Here is a 19,640-nt window from a genome sequence, read left to right as displayed (position 1 = left end):
AATGTAATTGTGTATTTATTGTTTTCATTGTATTTTGTAAAATACTGTTTATGTATGCAACCCAGACAATCTTGCTAATGGGGTAGCACAGAAATACAGTAAAAAAAAACCCCACTCCTGAGCACATAGAGAATACATTTCTCTCACCACTGAAGAACCACAACCTGCCTCCAGGTATAGGAACAAACATTCACAATTCAGATTGTGAGCTTTTCAGGGCAGAGACCTGACATTTGACCTTTTTCCTTTTTTTCTCATGTCATTTTGAAAATACTTTTTATTTATTTTGTCTTTATAAATGAAATAAACAATACCAACAACCTGATCAATAACTGCAGTTCCCAACAATGCAATATTCTTATGAGGACACAACAGTAACAAAAAGAAAAAGAAAGGAAAAGTAAAGGGGAAAAAAAGGAAAAGAAAAAAGCAATCCTTCTCTTTCCCCTCTCCTCTTTCAAAGGGTTAAATTTAAACTCCAATACCCACAGGCTTCAGATGCCATTCTATTTTAAAAACTATACCTATATCACTAGCAATATTACAATTTAATAATCAACCTCACATTTCAATATCATATCATTGGTCTTATATCAAGAAAGCAGGCCTACAATTCATTCCCAGTAACCATATATTGCCCTTAAGTTAAAATATAGAAATAATAAAGCTTAACAATTCAACCAACCAAAAATCTTACTGAGTAATCTTATAGTAATGATAATAATAATGGTAATAGTGATTAAAAAAAAGAAAAGATGAAATTATAATATTATATAATAATGAGGTTTGAAAGCAACTTTACAACAATCAGTGACATATTTTATACTGGCTATATAATTAGTGTGTTCAATACACCCTCAAACAATACATTTAAATACAGCATATCATATCTATTTTGGAAAAAGAGAATTTAAAGAAAAATAAAAAAGAGGAAAAAAATGAAAGAAAGTAAACGAACATACGTATAATCAGATATCTTCTGGCCTAGCCTGAATCATGTAGATAAAACATAAACAGTTAACAAAGCTTATTTAAAAATTCCAGTTCATGGGGCTGGAACAGATATCTCATGCATTTTTACGCTCAGCCACGCCTCCGCCATTTCATGGTTTAGGAACTTCCTCATCTGACCTTCAGAAACAACGCAAAATGTAGCAGGATACTTTAAATAATATTGTATGTTCATTTGTTTTGCCATATTCTTCGCCTTGATGAATTGCTTTCTTTTATTCACCACCTCTTTGATGTAATCTGGAAACAACATAACTTTATCTTCTTTCTAAAAAAAGACTTCTACCCCCTCTTGCCAAACGCAGGATATAATTCTTTGTGGAGACTCTTGCAAATTGAACTATAATCATATGGTCAGTCCCTTTAGCATTTGGCACACAAAATGCCTGCTCAATATCAAGTAAATAATCAGATGGCACAGGGAGATATCTCATGTAAAAGCTTGTCCACAAAGGTAGGCAAATTTACATCAGTAGGCAGATTTTTAATCCCAATAATACGTACACTGGATCTACACATGAAGTCCTCCAGTTGAGAAATTCTGGCAGACATATTTTTGAAAAGAGCTTGTGTCGTAATTTCATTCGTTGTGAGCCTATCTTGTATATTGTGGTTTTAATGTTCTGTATATTTTAAATTGTTTTATTGTGTGTTGCTTGGATTTAATTTTTGTGAACCGCCCAGAGAGCTTCGGCTATTGGGCGGTATAGAAATGAAATAAATAAATAAATAAATTGTAGCTCGTTAACTTTTGTCTCCACCAGGAAGCGTTAATTAGATCCACAGCTCCTTGCAGGGCGGTGATGGAATTTTGGATTAAATCCAACCTGTTGGTTTGCTCCGCAAATTGCAAAGATAAAGTTTTTATCAAAGTAAATAATTCTCCTATATCTTCTGTTCTTGGAGCTTTTGACAAAGGTGGTATGGGAGGAGTGGGCAGCGATGCGTCTGTTGAGTCTGTTTCCCGCCTCCCAGCTGAGCAGAGCAGAGCAGAGCAAGCTGCTCCAGCTGGTCCAGGGACTACAGAAGCAGGCAAGCTCCCAGAGAGCGAGCGAACAGAGCGAGCGAACAGGGGGAGCAAACAGGAGTTGGCCAGGGGAGTTGCAGTGGTTGAAGAGACAAAGGAGACAAAGGAGACAGAGGCTAAGAGGTAAGTGGGTTGCAGGAAGCCCAGGGCGCTGCCCTTTATCCTTCTGACTGGCTGTGAGCTCACCAGGAGCTTCTGAGAGCTCCAACTGAATTGGAGGGGTGTGGCCTGAGTACTCCCAGCAGCTGACTGGGCGGGAAGCTTCAGTCTGTTTCCCGCCTCCCAGCTGAGCAGAGCAGAGCAGAGCAAGCTGCTCCAGCTGGTCCAGGGACTACAGAAGCAGGCAAGCTCCCAGAGAGCGAGCGAACAGGGGGAGCGAACAGGGGGAGCAAACAGGAGTTGGCCAGGGGAGTTGCAGTGGTTGAAGAGACAAAGGAGACAAAGGAGACAGAGGCTAAGAGGTAAGTGGGTTGCAGGAAGCCCAGGGCGCTGCCCTTTATCCTTCTGACTGGCTGTGAGCTCACCAGGAGCTTCTGAGAGCTCCAACTGAATTGGAGGGGTGTGGCCTGAGTACTCCCAGCAGCTGACTGGGCGGGAAGCTTCAGTCTGTTTCCCGCCTCCCAGCTGAGCAGAGCAGAGCAGAGCAAGCTGCTCCAGCTGGTCCAGGGACTACAGAAGCAGGCAAGCTCCCAGAGAGCGAGCGAACAGAGCGAGCGAACAGGGGGAGCAAACAGGAGTTGGCCAGGGGAGTTGCAGTGGTTGAAGAGACAAAGGAGACAAAGGAGACAGAGGCTAAGAGGTAAGTGGGTTGCAGGAAGCCCAGGGCGCTGCCCTTTATCCTTCTGACTGGCTGTGAGCTCACCAGGAGCTTCTGAGAGCTCCAACTGAATTGGAGGGGTGTGGCCTGAGTACTCCCAGCAGCTGACTGGGCGGGAAGCTTCAGTCTGTTTCCCGCCTCCCAGCTGAGCAGAGCAGAGCAGAGCAAGCTGCTCCAGCTGGTCCAGGGACTACAGAAGCAGGCAAGCTCCCAGAGAGCGAGCGAACAGGGGGAGCAAACAGGAGTTGGCCAGGGGAGTTCGGCAGGGGAGGTCAAGGGGGAGGCCCCTAACATTTTTTATTTTATTTTTTTTTATTTTTTTTTATTTTTTTTTATTTATTTTTTTTTTTTTTTACTAACTTTTTTTCATTTATTTGTCTTGTAACACACACTTCCACACCAGTGGGACTCTGCTTTTAACCTCTACTGAGTAGAGGAGCAGGCACAGGCTAGTCTAGAACAATCACAAAGCTAGACACAAAAAGGGAAAAGAGGCTATGGAAGGACAAGACTCTCCAGTGGTGGTGACGTGCAAGGTGTGTGCAATGTTTGTTTTCTTGCCTGAGAACAACATGGCCTACACCTGCAACAAGTGCAAGTTGATCACGCTGCTGGAGGAAAAAGTAAGTGGACTGGAGCGGCGACTGTCAACCCTCCGGGGAATAAGAGAACATGAAGAGTTCTTGGACAGAATGGGGGAACTACAGCAGCAAAGGGAAGACCAGAAGCTTGAAGAGCAACAGCAAGATGAGGCAGTGGGAAATGCTGAGGTGAAGAAAAATGGAGTAGAGGATACTCCTTGGAAAACGGTGACAGTTAGGAGAAGAAGAACTAGACGACACTCTGCACCAGTGGAAGCGGTGGAGCTGTGGAACCGATTCCAGGTACTTGCAGATGAGACTGGAGGACAGCCTGCAGAGGAAGAATCACAGGGGAACCTGCATGAGAGTGAGCAAGAGGCTAAAGGTCAGTCAAACAGAGGCGATGAAACCCAGGCCTACAAGAAGAAGAAGAGAAGAGTGGTAGTAGTGGGAGACTCCTTGCTGCGTGGGATCGAGACCCAAGTATGTCGCGAAGACCCGTGGACTCGCCAGGTATGTTGTCTCCCGGGAGGACAGATTAGAGACGTGACTGAAAGGTTGCCTGCACTCATAAAGCCCACTGACAGGTATCCCTTTCTTCTCATCCATGTGGGAACAAATGATACCGCCAAGCGGAGCTACGAAGAGATCACGTCAGACTTTGAAGCTTTGGGAAGGAAACTCAAGAACTTTGGGGCCCAGATAGTTTTCTCATCCATCCTTCCAGTAGTTAGAAGAGGGATAGAAAGGGAACGAAAAATACTCCAGGTGAATGACTGGCTACGAAGGTGGTGCCGACGAGAGAGATTTGGATTCTGGGACCACGGGCTATACTTCCTGGAAGATGGGCTGTTGGCTAGGGATGGGTTGCACCTCACAAAGGCTGGGAAGAATGTGTTTGGCCACAGCATGAAGAACTTCATCAGGAGGGCTTTAAACTGAATCCTATGGGGAAGGGAGATGTAATGTTGGGGGTAACAATGGACGTAGGCGCATGCACTGCAATGGAGAAAACAGCTCTGATAGCGTCCAATAATAGTCTTCAGACACAGGTAGGAAGAAAGCCAGACTATGAAGCACATGGTCTTCGATGTCTATATACTAATGCCCAGAGTATGGGAAACAAACAGAACAAACTTGAACTCTTAATACAGGAGGGAAATTATGACTTGATAGGTATAACTGAGACTTGGTGGGATGACTCTCATGACTGGAATACAGCAATTGAAGGATATAACTTGTTCAAAAAGAACAGGAGGAACAGAAAGGGAGGCGGGGTTGCACTGTATGTGAAAAATACATATCTCTGCACAGAAATACAGGAGGAGGAGCTTGGTAGCCCCATCGAGAGCATCTGGGTTGAAATAAATGGAGCAAAGAATAAAAGGAACCTGGTGGTCGGAGTCTACTACCGGCCACCCAATCAAGGAGAAGACAAGGATGAAACTTTTGAAAAGCAAATAGCCAATGTTTTAAGGAAGCATGATGTAGTAGTAATGGGGGACTTCAATTTCCCCGATATTTGTTGGGAGACAAATTCTGCAAAACATGGCCCCTCCAGGAAATTCCTGACTTGTGTGGCAGATAACTTCCTCCTACAGAAAGTAGAGGAAGGAACTAGAGGATCGGCTATCCTTGACTTGATCCTAACCAACAGAGATGACTTAGTGGATAAAGTAGCAGTTACAGGAACTCTGGGGGAAAGCGACCATGTTGTACTTGAGTTCTTGGTTCTAAGGGAAGCAAAAGCCGAGTGTAGTCAAACGCGTACCCTGGATTTTAGGAAAGCTGATTTTAATAAACTCAGAACAATGATCAGTAAGGTCCCATGGCAAGCAATGCTAGTGAGAAAAGGAGTCCAAGATGGGTGGGAACTTTTAAAAAAGGAAATTCTCAAGGCACAATCACAAACAATTCCAACAAGAAGAAAAGGTGGAAGACAACAGAAGAAGCCAATGTGGCTTCACAAAAAGCTTAGGGATGACCTGAAAACAAAAAAGGACACATATAGGAAGTGGAAAGAAGGCCAAGTAACAAAGGAAGAGTACAGGCAGGTAGCACAGAATTGCAGGGATGGCGTCAGGAAGGCTAAAGCGGAGAACGAGGTGAGGTTAGCGAGGGATGCTAAGCGCAACAAAAAGGCTTTCTTCAGCTACGTGCATAGTAAAAGGCAGAGGAAAGAAATGGTTGTTCAGCTATTAAATAAGGATGGCAAAATGATAACAGAGGACAAAGAAAAGGCAGAGGTGCTCAATTCCTACTTTGGCTCAGTCTTCTCCCAAAAGAGGGTCTATGACCCCCCTGGCAAAGGCGAAGTACAGGCTGAAGGGGCAGGATTGCAGCTTGAGATCGACAGGCATATGGTCAAGGAACACCTCATTACTTTGAATGAGTTCAAATCTCCAGGGCCAGATGAACTGCATCCTAGAGTCATAAAGGAACTGGCAGAAGAACTCTCAGAACCGCTGTCTATTCTCTTTGAGAAATCATGGAGGACGGGGGAAGTGCCAGATGACTGGAGGAGGGCTAACGTTGTCCCTATCTTCAAAAAGGGTAAAAAGGAGGAACCTGGGAACTACAGACCAGTCAGTCTGACATCAATCCCTGGGAAAATTCTGGAGCAGATCATAAAGCAATCCATCTGGAAGCACCTTGACAACAATGCCGTGATTACTCGAAGCCAACATGGATTTGTCAAAAACAAGTCCTGCCAGACAAATCTGATCTCATTTTTTGATCAAGTCACCTCCCTTGTAGACCGTGGGAATGCTGTAGACATCATATACCTCGACTTCAGCAAAGCTTTCGACAAAGTGCCCCATGATATCCTGATGAGCAAACTTGCTCGAAGTGGGCTAGATGAAACAACGATCCGGTGGATCCACAGTTGGCTACAGAATCGGACTCAAAGAGTGCTTATCAATGGGACCTTCTCAAGCTGGGGAGAGGTAACGAGTGGGGTACCGCAGGGCTCAGTCCTGGGCCCAGTGCTCTTCAACATTTTTATTAATGACTTGGAGGAGGAGGTGCAGGGAATGCTGATCAAATTTGCAGATGACACAAAATTGGGAGGGATAGCTAATACTTTGGAAGACAGAAACAAAATTCAAAGTGATCTGGATAGACTGGAGTGCTGGGCAGAAAACAACAGAATGACATTTAATAGGGACAAATGCCAAGTTCTGCACCTAGGAAAAAGAAACCAAATGCACAGTTACAAGATGGGGGATACGTGGCTCAACCACACTACGAGCGAGAAGGATCTTGGAATTGTTGTCGATCACAAGCTGAATATGAGCCAACAATGTGATGTGGCTGCAAAAAAGGCAAATGCTCTTTTGGGCTGCATTCATAGAAGCATCGCTTCCAAATCCCGGGAAGTACTAGTTCCCCTCTACTCAGCACTGGTTAGGCCTCATCTGGAGTACTGTGTCCAGTTCTGGGCACCACACTTTAAGAAGGATGCAGACAAGCTGGAGAGGGTTCAAAGGAGGGCAACAAAGATGATCAGGGGACTGGAAACAAAGCCCTATGAAGAGAGACTGAAAGAACTGGGCATGTTTAGCCTTGAGAAGAGAAGACTGAGGGGAGATATGATAGCACTCTTCAAGTACTTGAAAGGTTGTCACAGAGAAGAAGGCCAGGATCTCTTCTTGATCATCCCAGAGTGCAGGACACAGAATAATGGGCTCAAGTTACAGGAAGCCAGATTCCGACTGAACATCAGGAAAAACTTCCTGAGTGTCAGAGCAATACGGCAATGGAACCAATTACCTGGGGAGGTGGTGGGCTCTCCCACACTGGAGGCCTTCAAGACGAGGCTGGACAGCCATTTGTCAGGGATACTCTGACTTGGATTCCTGCATTGAGCAGGGGGTTGGACTCGATGGCCTTGTAGGCCCCTTCCAACCCTACTATTCTATGATTCTATGATGCAACCCCCTTTCTTCTCCTCGGTGTAGCCATGTTTCTCTTCAAACAAATCTTGCAGGTCCTCAAATATTCTCAAATATTGTTGATATTCTTAAATATTCTCAGCTGGGAGTCTGTTTCCCGCCTCCCAGCTGAGCAGAGCAGAGCAGTGCAAGCTGCTCCAGCTGGTCCAGGGACTACAGAAGCAAGCAAGCTCCCAGAGAGTGAGCGATCTGAGTGAGCAAACAGGGGGAGCAAACAGGAGTTGGCCAGGGGAGTTGCAGTGGTTGAAGAGACAAAGGAGACAGAGGCTAAGAGTGGGACTCTGCTTTTAACCTCTACTGTGCCGAGGAACAGGCACAGGCTAGTCTAGAACAATCACAAACCTAGACACAAAAAGGGAAAAGAGGCTATGGAAGGACAAGACTCTCCAGTGGTGGTGACCTGCAAGGTGTGTGCAATGTTTGTTTTCTTGCCTGAGAACAACATGGCCTACACCTGCAACAAGTGCAAGTTGATCACGCTGCTGGAAGAAAAAGTAAGTGGACTGGAGAGGCGACTGTTGACCCTCCGGGGAATAAGAGAACACGAAGAGTTCCTGGACAGAATGGGGGAACTACAGCAGCAAAGGGAAGACCAGAAGCTTGAAGAGCAACAGCAAGATGAGGCAGTGGGAAATGCTGAGGTGAAGAAAAATGGAGTAGAGGATACTCCTTGGAAAAGGGTGACAGTTAGGAGAAGAAGAACTAGACGCCACTTTGCATCAGTGGAAGCCGTGGAGCTGTGGAACCGATTCCAGGTACTTGCGGATGAGACTGGAGGACAGCCTGCAGAGGAAGAATCACAGGGGAACCTACATGAGAGTGAGCAAGAGGCTGAAGGTCAGGCAAACAGAGGCGATGAAACCCAGGCCTACAACAAGAAGAAGAGTGGTAGTAGTGGGAGACTCCTTGCTGCGTGGGATCGAGACCCAAGTATGTCGCGAAGACCCATGGACTCGCCAGGTATGTTGTCTCCCGGGAGGACGAATTACAGACATGACTGAAAGGTTGCCTGCACTCAAAAAGCCCACTGACAGGGATCCCTTCCTTCTCATCCATGTGGGAACAAATGATACCGTCAAGCGGAGCTACGAAGAAATCACATCAGACTTAGAAGCTCTGGGAAGGAAAGTCAAGAACTTTGGGGCCCAGATAGTTTTCTCATCCATCCTTCCAGTAGTTAGAAGAGGGATAGAAAGGGAACAAAAAATACTCTGGGTGAATGACTGGCTACGAAGGTGGTGCCGACAACAGAGATTTGGATTCTGGGACCACGGGCTATACTTCCTGGAAGATGGGCTGTTGGCAAGGGACGGGTTGCACCTCACAAAGGATGGGAAGAATGTGTTTGGCCACAGCATGAAGAACTTCATCAGGAGGGCTTTAAAGTGAATCCTATGGGGAAGGGAGATGTAATGTTGGGGGTAACAATGGACGTAGGCGCATGCACTGCAATGGAGAGAACAGCTCTAATAGTGCCCAACAATAGGCTTCAGACACATGTGGGAAGAAAGCCAGACTATGAAGCACATGGTCTTCGATGTCTATATACTAATGCCCAGAGTATGAGAAACAAACAGAACAAACTTGAACTCTTAATACAGGAGGGAAATTATGACTTGATAGGTATAACTGAGACTTGGTGGGATGACTCTCATGACTGGAATACAGCAATTGAAGGATATAACTTGTTCATAAAGAACAGGAGGAACAGAAAGGGAGGTGGGGTTGCACTGAATGTGAAAAATATTCACATATTTTTGCACAGAAATACAGGAGGAGGAGCTTGGTAGCCCCATCGAGAGCATCTGGATCAAAATAAATGGAGCAAAGAATAAAGGGAACCTGGTGGTCGGAGTCTACTACCGGCCACCCAACCAAGGAGAAGACGAGGATGAAACTTTTGAAAAGCAAACAGCCAATGTTTCAAGGAAGGAAGATGTAGTAGTAATGGAGGACTTCAATTTCCCCGATATTTGTTGGGAGACAAATTCTGCAAAACATGGCCCCTCCAGGAAATTCCTGACTTGTGTGGCAGATAACTTCCTCCTACAGAAAGTAGAGGAAGGAACGAGAGGATCGGCTATCCTTGACTTGATCCTAACCAACAGAGATGACTTAGTGGATAAAGTAGCAGTTACAGGAACTCTGGGGGAAAGCGACCATGTTGCACTTGAGTTCTTGGTTCTAAGGGAAGCAAAAGCTGAGTGTAGTCAAACACGTACCCTGGATTTTAGGAAAGCTGATTTCAATAAACTCAGAACAATGATCAGTAAGGTCCCATGGCAAGCGACGCTAACGAGAAAAGGAGTCCAAGATGGGTGGGAGCTTTTAAAAAAGGAAATTCTCAAGGCACAATCACAAACAATTCCAACAAGAAGAAAAGGTGGAAGACAACAGAAGAAGCCAATGTGGCTTCACTAAAAGCTTAGGGATGACCTGAAAACAAAAAAGGACACATATAGGAAGTGGAAAGAAGGCCAAGTAACAAAGGAAGAGTACAGGCAGGTAGCACAGAATTGCAGGGATGGTGTCAGGAAGGCTACAGCTGAGAACGAGCTGAGGTTAGCGAGGGATGCTAAAAACAACAAAAAGGCTTTCTTCACCTACATGCATAGTAAAAGGCAGAGGAAAGAAATGGTTGTTCAGCTATTAAATAAGGATGGCAAAACGATAACAGATGACAAAGAAAAGGCAGAGGTGCTCAATTCCTACTTTGGCTCAGTCTTCTCCCAAAAGAGGGTCTATGACCCCCCCTGGCAAAGGTGAAGTACAGGCTGAAGGGGCAGGATTGCAGCTTGAGATCGATAGGCATATGGTCAAAGAACACCTAATGACTTTGAATGAGTTCAAATTTCCAGGGCCAGATGAACTGCATCCTAGAGTAATAAAGGAACTTGCAGAAGAACTCTCCGCTGTCTATTCTCTTTGAGAAATCATGGAGGACGGGGGAAGTGCCAGATGACTGGAGGAGGGCTAACGTTGTCCCTATCTTCAAAAAGGGTAAAAAGGAGGAACCTGGGAACTACAGACCAGTCAGTCTGACATCAATCCCTGGGAACATTCTGGAGCAGATGATAAAGCAATCCATCTGGAAGCACCTTGAAAACAATGCTGTGATTACTCGAAGGCAACATGGATTTGTCAAAAACAAGTCCTGCCAGACAAATCTGATCTCATTTTTTGATCAAGTAACCTCCCTTGTAGACCGTGGGAATGCTGTAGACATTTCCTGCATTGAGCAGGGGGTTGGACTCGATGGCCTTGTAGGCCCCTTCCAACCCTACTATTCTATGATCATATACCTCGACTTCAGCAAAGCTTTCGACAAAGTGCCCCATGATATCCTGATGAGCAAACTAGCTCAAAGTGGGCTAGATGAAACAACGATCCCCTGGATCCACAGTTGGCTACAGAATCGGACTCCAAGAGTGCTTATCAATGGGACCTTCTCCAACTGGGGAGAGGTAACGAGTGGGGTACCGCAGGGCTCAGTCCTGGGCCCAGTGCTCTTCAACATTTTAATGAATGACTTGGAGGAGGAGGTGCAGGGAATGCTGATCACATTTGCAGATGACACCAAATTGGCCGGGATAGCTAATACTTTGGAAGACAGAAACAAAATTCAAAGTGATCTGGATAGACTGGAGCGCTGGGCAGAAAACAACAGAATGACATTGAATAGGGATAAATGCCAAGTTCTGCACCTAGGAAAAAGAAACCAAATGTACAGTTACAAGATGGGGGATATGTGACTCAACAACACTACAAGTGAGAAATATCTTGGAATTGTTGTCGATCACAAGCTGAGTATGAGCCAACAATGTGATGTGGCTGCAAAAAAGGCAAATGCTCTTTTGGGCTGCATTAATAGAAGCATCGCTTCCAAATCCCGGGAAGTACTAGTTCCCCTCTACTCAGCACTGGTTAGGCCTCATCTGGAGTACTGTGTCCAGTTCTGGACACCACACTTTAAAAAGGATGCAGACAAACTGGAGAGGGTTCAGAGGAGGGCAACAAAGATGATCAGAGGACTGGAAACAAAGCCCTATGAAGAGAGACTGAAAGAACTGGGCATGTTTCGCCTTGAGAAGACTGAGGGGAGAGATGATAGCACTCTTCAAGTACTTGAAAGGCTGTCACAGAGAAGAAGGCCAGGATCTCTTCTCCATCGTCCCAGAGTGCAGGACACGGAAGAATGGGCTCAAGTTACAGGAAGCCAGATTCTGGCTGAACATCAGGAGAAACTTCCTGACTGTTAGAGCAATACGACAATGAAACCAATTACCTATGGAGGTGGTGGGCTCCCCCACACTGGAGGCATTCAAGATGAGGCTGGACAGCCATCTGTCAGGGATGCTCTGACTTGGATTCCTGCACTGAGCAGGGGGTTGGACTCGATGGCCTTGTAGGCCCCTTCCAACCCTACTATTCTATGATTCTATTCTATGATTCTATGAAACCATCCCTCAGGTGTTGTTGATATTTCTTAATCCATATATTACAATGGAACACGTCAGCCCTGTTTTCTCCTATTAAATAGGAGTTTTAGCACAGCTTTTTGCAGTGGTTAAGCTCTGGGAAGATAATCCTGGAATCCAGCCCCCCCACTGCCTTGTGGGGAGTACTTTTCTCCAAGGTGTTATCCAGAATGCTGCCTTGCCCCCCCCCCGCCTTTTATTTCCAGGGGGGAGATGAAAAGGTTCTTCAACCTTTTAAAAAGCTGTCTGAGATAGCAACCTGCAGAGGCTCCACAGGATGCTGCGAGGGCGACACTGGTTCCAACCGCAAGTTCTTTTCTCATGCCATTTTGTAAGAGGTCACATACACTGATGGCATCATAACAACGACAACAACAACGGCAGAGGCTTCCAGTCAGAATTCAGTCCTGGCACCAATCGCTCATTTTAGAAATTGGACGCAGGGGGTGGGAATGTGGGGGCACATCCCATTCCTTGTCTCCTACCATGACTGCTGCTCATTCTTTCTTCACCCACACTCCCACCCCCCATATAAAAGAGGTGGCTCTGGCTCTTCCCCACTCTCCCAGCACTTACTGCCTTGTGTTGCAATTGTTCTCGCATCTGGCTTTTGAAGAAGGGACTTCAGCTTTGGAGTATGTCAGACGCAGGCTGCTGAAGCCCTAGGCTGCAATTCTGTGCACACTTACCTGGGAGTAAGCTCCACAGTGCAGCTTCTATGAGTAAATACGCACAGGGCATTACATCAGTCTCTAGAATAGCTGTATGACTCAGACACTTGGCATAACCATCTCCCACTGATCAGAGCCCAATCTGCTCCCTGGTATAGACAGGGCCTTCTCAGTGGTGATTCCAGGCTTTGGAACTCCCTCCCCAAAGGTGTTTGCTTACTGCCTACTCCTCTCATCTTTTGAAGCAGAGTTTACTGGGGTGAGCATGTGGGGAGGGTCAAGCATGATGCTCTTGGTCTTCTGCTCTTTATTTTAAACTATTTTATTTGACATTGTCAGTCTTCGTTCAATTGCATTTTAATCTATTTTGTTAGTCACAATGGAAACATAACACAGAAATATTTTAAATGAACAAACACAAATTAACAGAACAGTGCAGAATTAACATCAAGACATTTTATTGTTGCTAGGTCACAATGTTTTCTTCTTTGACCCTCCTTACATATACACAACAACCAAGAAACATCTCTTCCCAGAGAAAAGATTTTGTGAAGGGAGACCAGTACCTCAATTTGCAGGAGTTCTCGGCGGTAGTTTTTCATGACATTTCGGATTTGCTCCTCCATTCGCTCCAGCAGAAGATTGATGTCTTCTGTCTGCTTCCGGAGATCCTTCACATACTGGTCATCTTTGCTCTTCAGCTCCTGGAGAGGAAAAACAGACAGGAAGGCCTCATTTTTCCCATGTCACCTTCACACTGTGGAGGGTTGTTGTTGCCTGAATTTTACCTATTAGAGTTAACAGTTGCCATGTCAGCAAAACTCCTCAGTTTCAGAAGTCTGATCTGACCATACAGAGAACATATTCAGATATCATACCCACTGGGTGAAACTGAACGTTATTCAGCAGCCCTCTTCTCCCCAGACCCAAAGGACATCAAGTCACATGCTACCGGTGGTGTTCAGCCCATTTCTAAATGAGAACCTTCTTATTTTCCCAGGCTTTTCACCTTTAAAAACATGTTTTAGAGTTTCTATACCTTGGGCCCTACTGTTGCTGTCTTTTTTGATGAGTTTTAACTTGTTTTTAATCTTATGTTCGTTCTGTGTTTTTATATTTTAGTTTTACTTTTTTCTGTACACTGCCCAGAGACCTTTCCTTTTTAAATGGGTGGTCTAAAAATTTTATTAGTAAATAAGTAAGTGAGCAATTCTATGGCTGCTAGTCAGCAGCTAAGACGGCCATAGGATATCTGGTTTTCCAGGAACTGACCTCCCCCGACTTCCGCACTGCCTCGCAGGCAGCGCAGAAAAGCCCTGTGCTCCGCGCTCACAAGAGGAGTGTGGAGCGGCTAAAATAGGGCGTTCCGGGGTGGGGAGGGCGGAAATCAACCACTTTATCATGATTTGTGTCAAAAAAAATTAACACATGGATCAAATCAAAGTAGACATTTTAAGTGCTGCAGCAACGTTTCTTACATATGTGTTTTAAAATTATGAAGAAAAATATCAGGCAACCGTTAGCACCTCTTCCTTTAAACCGCCTTCCTCTAACCGCATTATACTTCTTGGTATGGACGCTCCCATCTCCCCCGGGTAGCCGGACTTGCTGCGAGCTGCTTCAGGCATGCTACTCATGGCCTGAGCCCCACCTGCTGCAACTCGCTGATGAGCTTGTTCTTCTCCTCGATCAGCATCGCGCACTGCAGCTGCTGCTGGTTGAGCCCCTCCCAGAGATCTTGGGGGATGGTCTTCTCCTTGGCAGCAGTCCACTTGGAGGTGATTTCATCAAACTTGTCCTGGTTGGCCTTGGCTTCATTCTCCAACTTCTCAATCCTGCAAACAGCCACATCAAGGGAGTTCCTTCACAGTGAACTTGTGTGAAACTCAACAGTTCTATGAGGAGTTAAAAATCCATAGCGCTTTGTGGACTGCTGTGGATCATGGTAGATCAATGATCTGCAAGGATCCTCTGTTAGCAAAATACCTCTGTCCTTCCCCGCTGATCTTCCTCTTTGTTACAAACACCAAGTGTGCAACTTAGGCATGTCGCGAGGAAGGGGTGCCTGAGCACCGGTTGGATCTGTATGCTGGGCAACCTGTACTGATCCCTGACTGGTTAACTGGAGATGTGCAAGCCCAGTGTGACTGGCAGAGCCCCCAAAGGGATGTTGCACAATACCCCGCCCCATTCACTGGTATCTCATTCTTGTAACACCTTCCCCTCCAACACCTCCAATTTAGCATAACAATGCTAAATCAGCCATGAGCAAAACCACGGTTTGGATAAGTCCCTATTCCCGCCACATCCTGTTTGGGGCAGTGCCATCCCGGAAGCAGCTGCCTCATCAGAATGAGAACTTACACTCAGAAAAAGCAGCCAATACATGAAAACTACACATCGTAGCACACTATGATTAACACCTTTGTGTACTTAAAGAAGGAGTAGCCACAGCGGCACATGCCTTGCACAGGTTCCGTCCTCAGCATCTCCAATTAAACAAAACAAAGCAAAAAACCTTCAGGCAGCAGGCCCCGGGATGCTGCTGCCAGGAACAGAACTCAGCCTAACCTATCTCACAAGGCTGTTGTGAGGATCTAATGGAGATAATAAAGTACATACCCTAGGCCCCTTGCCAGAAGGATAGGACAGAAATGCGAATAAGAAATATACGGACCAGTAGTCTGATTCAGTATAGAACATCTTCTTATGTCCACATATAATGCATGCTGAGACTTGCAGTTCACCCAAGATCAAGACAGCATTTTAAAACTGAGAGTGGTTGTCGCTTTTGACTCCTTGCTCTCGAAGTGAAGATCCGACCGAGTTATCAAGAAAACCACTGGCAGTGCCAGGGTTTGGTTCTTACCTCTCTTGCACGCTTCTCACAATTCCAAGGGATGTTTAGGCCTAGTGCTTACCTCTGCCGAGTCAGCTCCTCTTCCTCTGACCTCCTCTGCGTCTCCCGAGAATCAGCTGCCACTTGGATGTTTGTCACTAGCTGTGTGCCATCAAGGAGCAGTTTGGCCAGTCTCTGAACAGAAAGAGGGCATGCCAGAAACAAGTTTAAATGCCTGTTAACCTAAGCTAATAGAGACAACAAATTATTTCAAAGGTATCTTTTGCTGGACCAACAAGTTGGCAACCTTTCAAATTTCACTGATGGCTATTAGCCAGAGTGCCTCTTGGCCAGAGGTGGCTAATTCTGTAAGTTTACAATACTGAAAATAATTAAGCTAGAGCAGTGTCTGTGATCCCCAGATTAACTGCCATATGGATGAACTTTGGCAATAGGATTGAAGTGGGAGAACTCTCACTTTTATGGCCAATCCCCTCCTGAAAGCAGAGTGTTCCACACTATTCTTGCTAACGCCTGCAACTGGCACCACTCACCATCTGTAGCAAAAAGGGCTCACTGTACTATTGCTACTACCACCTAGGTCAGAGGGTGTTTCACTTACTTCTTGCTGGTAAGTGAATGATTAATACTGATTTATAATACTGATTTTTGATTATGTATTTTGTTTTTCTGATGCTCTTTTGAATTGTTTTTATATGGATATTAAAGATAGAGAGCTTATCATGGCAACCCTTTTATCATGGTGTCAAAATGACCTTTTTATCATGGTGTCATGAACTGCTCTGAGTGCAATGTATATGGAAAATTGATATACAAATAAAATGATTTATGTTCATGGTTTTGTTCTTGGTTTGCGTATCACAGAGTGAGGTCCTAGCACAGAAAATGTTTGCCACAAGGCTACTCTAAATCTGCAGTGCACAGCATCATACATACCCCCCATGCATGATGTTATGATGACACTAGCACGTAAGTCTCCATTCTGTCCATTTTCTCACTTAGGGAGCAATACTATGCAGGTTTGGACAGAAAAAAGTCCACTGGCTGGGGAATGCTGGGAGTTGTAGGACTTTTTTCTGTCTAAACCAGCATAGGATTGCGCCCTTAATTAGCTAAATGGAAAGCTGCTTTAAAATGCTTTATCAGTGGCAGGGGGCTGGACAAGATGGCCTTCAGGGTCTCTTCCAACTCTATCATTCTCAATCAGTTGCATGATACTTTCAGTTGTATAGATTCCATGTGTCTATTCTACCGAACAGACAAACCTGGGACTTTGGTCCACCACTCTGCCACTGACAGCCATCCACCTATTCTATGATTCTATGATTCTATGACCTCCAAAGTAGTGCTGAAACTGGAACGAGCCATAGCATAAAATACCATACCTTACCCATATTGCCTAAATAATGTGCCCATTAAGGGCGTGGCCCTTAACAGCTGTCAATTTCCAGGCATTGTGGTGCTTGAGGAAACATAGAAAGCCCTTAACAAAACATTCTAAACTGAAAAGGTTTTTTGTTAATTGAATATAACACATGGCCAAACCCTAAATGCAGGATGGGCTCAAAATTCTGCTCTGCCATGGTTCTCCGCTCAGACCTAACCTGTCTGCTGTCCTCTATCTGTTTGTGGCTCCTGCTCTGTTCTTCCTCCACCAGCTTCTTTGCATCTGGGTCTTCTCCAAGGGCCTCCCTAGAGAAGAGGAAGCACAAATTCATCATTGGCCAATCCATCCTTTACTACACTGGAGAGACATCTAAGGATCCTCAGAATACGTATCACACTGGCTCTGTATACCCCTGGAGCAAAGCTCTGGAAAGAGGTGGTTGGATGGGAGGTGTGTTTCTGCATGGGCTACTAGTGTCTTTCACTGGGTGCCCCAAAAGCAAAGGCAGCTGTGTTGGCTGAAAGAAAAAGCAAAACAAAATCTTGGGTTGAAGCTGAAAAGGGTGAGGATGCGATGAAGGGACCATTTGGTGATCTGTCATTTGGGTCTGCGGGCCGGGGGGTAGGCAACAGTAGGTTACATCTAGGAACCATACAAGATCTACCAGGATTTGCAGCCCCTTCATTACGATCCTTTAGGCAGGCAGTTCAGACATTTTTGCTTTGCAGAGGTTTTCTTGTATTTCAATCTTGCCTGACTGTGGAGTTGCGTGTGTGGCTATTTTAAAATCTGCCATGTTTTTAACTGCCATCTGGATTTATTTGTGGCATCTATATCCTGCCTCTCCTCCAAGGAGCCCAAGGCAGCGTACACGATCCTCCCCCCCTTTCCCATTTTCACCCTCACGACACCCTGTGAGGTAGGCTAGGCTGAGAGACAGCGCCTGGCCCACAGCCCCGACCCCGCGAGTTCCGTGGCCCGTGGCTAGAGCCCAGGTCCCCCGCGTCACAGTCCAGCACTCTCACCACACCCCACAGGGGTTTAATGGGGGGAAACCCGCATTTCAGCTGCTGCGCACCGCCTGAGCGCCGTTTTCTAAGGCCCAAGAGCGGCATACGCGCGTCCGCCCGCCCGCCGTCGGGACGGGCGAGCCTCGACGGGGTCCTCCCCGGGGCGGAGAGGGGCCCGTTCCGTGGCCTGCGCCTGCGAGGGGGCGAGCCCGAGTCGGGGGCCCGGGGGGGGCGCCGCCGCAAGGGCGGACCTGCGCTTGGCCTCCAGGCGGGCGGCGATGCGGAGGCGGCGGGCGGCGATGCGCTCCTGGGGGTCTTCGGAGGCGATGTTGGGGGCCCTGGCCCGCGGGGCGCCGCCGCCCGCCCCCTCCGCCTCGGTTCCGGCCCCGGCCCCGGCCTCGGCCCCCGCGTCGGCCTCGGCCGCGGCGCTCATCCCGGCGGCTCCGCTCCACCCCGGGCCTCAACGCGTCGCTAGGCGACCTCGACGGCCGCGCCCTCCGACTGGGCATGCTCGCCGCCGGCGTCGCCCCGGCAACGGCGTCACTAGCGACCGAGACGCCCGGCAGCGCCGGGCCCGCCCGCTCCCGCGCATGCCCGCTGCGATTCTCTTCTCTCCCCCCCACTCCGCCGCCGCCTACAACGTAGAGATAGAAAGAGAAGACTCACACGCACCGGCCGGCGCCCGGGATTTGGCTTGGGATTCTTACTCGGGGGCAAGAGCGCAGAATGTTTGCATGCGAGGGGGCACCGAACTTGCCTGGGGAGGGGTCCATTTAAGTAGCATGACCTTTGCTGCAAGCTGAGTTTTTGTATATTTCTCTGTATCTTGCCATCCCCTTCGCGGATCACCACCTTGTTGTGGCGAAGGGGCTTGCGTAACTCAGTGGAGCCATAAGCTATGCCGTGCAGGGCCACCCAAGGCGGACAGGTCATGGCGGAGAGTTCTGACAAAATGTGGTCCACTGGAGAAGGAAATGGCAACCCACTCCAGTATTCTTGCCAAGAAAACCCCATGGAACGTATCACAAGGCGAAAAGAGATGACGCCGGAAGATGAGCCCCTCAGGTCGGAAGGTGTCCAATATACTACTGGGGAAGAGCAGAGGGTATTTCCAAGTAGCACCAGAAACAGTGAAGCGACTGGGCCAAAGCCGAAAGGACACTCAGCTGTGGATGTGTCTGGTGGTGAAAAGAAAGTCCGATGCTGTAAAGAACAATATTGTTTAGGAACCTGGAATGTCAGATCAATGAATCAAGGTAAGCTGGAGGTGGTCAAACATGAGATGGCAAGATTGAACATCGACATCTTGGGAATCAGCGAACTAAAATGGACAGGCATGGGCGAATTTAATTCAGGTGACCGTTATATCTACTACTGTGGGCAAGAATCCCTTAGAAGAAACAGAGTAGCACTCATAGTCAACAAAAGGGTGGGAAAAGCAGTACTGGGGTACAGTCTCAAAAACTACAGAATGATCTCAGTACGAATCCAAGGCAAACCATTCAACATCACAGTAATTCAAGTCTATGCCCCAACCACTGAGGCCGAAGAAGCTGAGGTTGATGGGTTCTATGAAGACCTACAACACCTTCTAGAACTAACACCAAAAAGAGATGGCCTCTTCATCATAGGGGATTGGAATGCTAAAGTAGGAAGTCAAGAAATCACCGGGATAACAGGCAAGCATGGCCTTGGTGTACAAAATGAAGCAGGACAAAGGCTAATAGAGTTTTGCCAAGAGAACACGCTGATCATAGCAAACACTCTTTTCCAACAGCACAAGAGGCGTTTCTACACATGGACATCACCAGATGGTCAATATTGAAATCAGATTGATTATGT

At 46.7% G+C, this 19,640-nt stretch overlaps 1 protein-coding gene across 1 annotated transcript in view; it reads right to left on the bottom strand.

The window, feature by feature from the left end:
• The window catches only part of DRC1 (dynein regulatory complex subunit 1), a 33,896-nt gene extending 15,665 nt beyond the window's left edge, over window positions 1-18,231 (bottom strand). The window contains exons 1-5 of the mRNA XM_084825026.1: window positions 18,050-18,231; window positions 17,006-17,093; window positions 15,463-15,575; window positions 14,193-14,376; window positions 13,108-13,245 (exon numbers count right to left, since the gene is read on the bottom strand). Of these exons, the coding sequence (XP_084681152.1) occupies window positions 13,108-13,245; window positions 14,193-14,376; window positions 15,463-15,575; window positions 17,006-17,093; window positions 18,050-18,231 (705 nt within the window). The remainder of the gene's footprint in view (window positions 1-13,107; window positions 13,246-14,192; window positions 14,377-15,462; window positions 15,576-17,005; window positions 17,094-18,049) is intronic.
• Between the last annotated feature and the right edge of the window lie 1,409 nt (window positions 18,232-19,640).

The sequence above is a fragment of the Heloderma suspectum genome, chromosome 1 (assembly GCF_057233095.1).
Source record: "Heloderma suspectum isolate Gila_16-S chromosome 1, 16-S_ref, whole genome shotgun sequence".
In the NCBI taxonomy this organism is placed as follows: domain Eukaryota; kingdom Metazoa; phylum Chordata; class Lepidosauria; order Squamata; family Helodermatidae; genus Heloderma; species Heloderma suspectum.
Note: the sequence above shows the minus strand (reverse complement) of the source record. Positions and strands in the feature narration are given on the sequence as shown.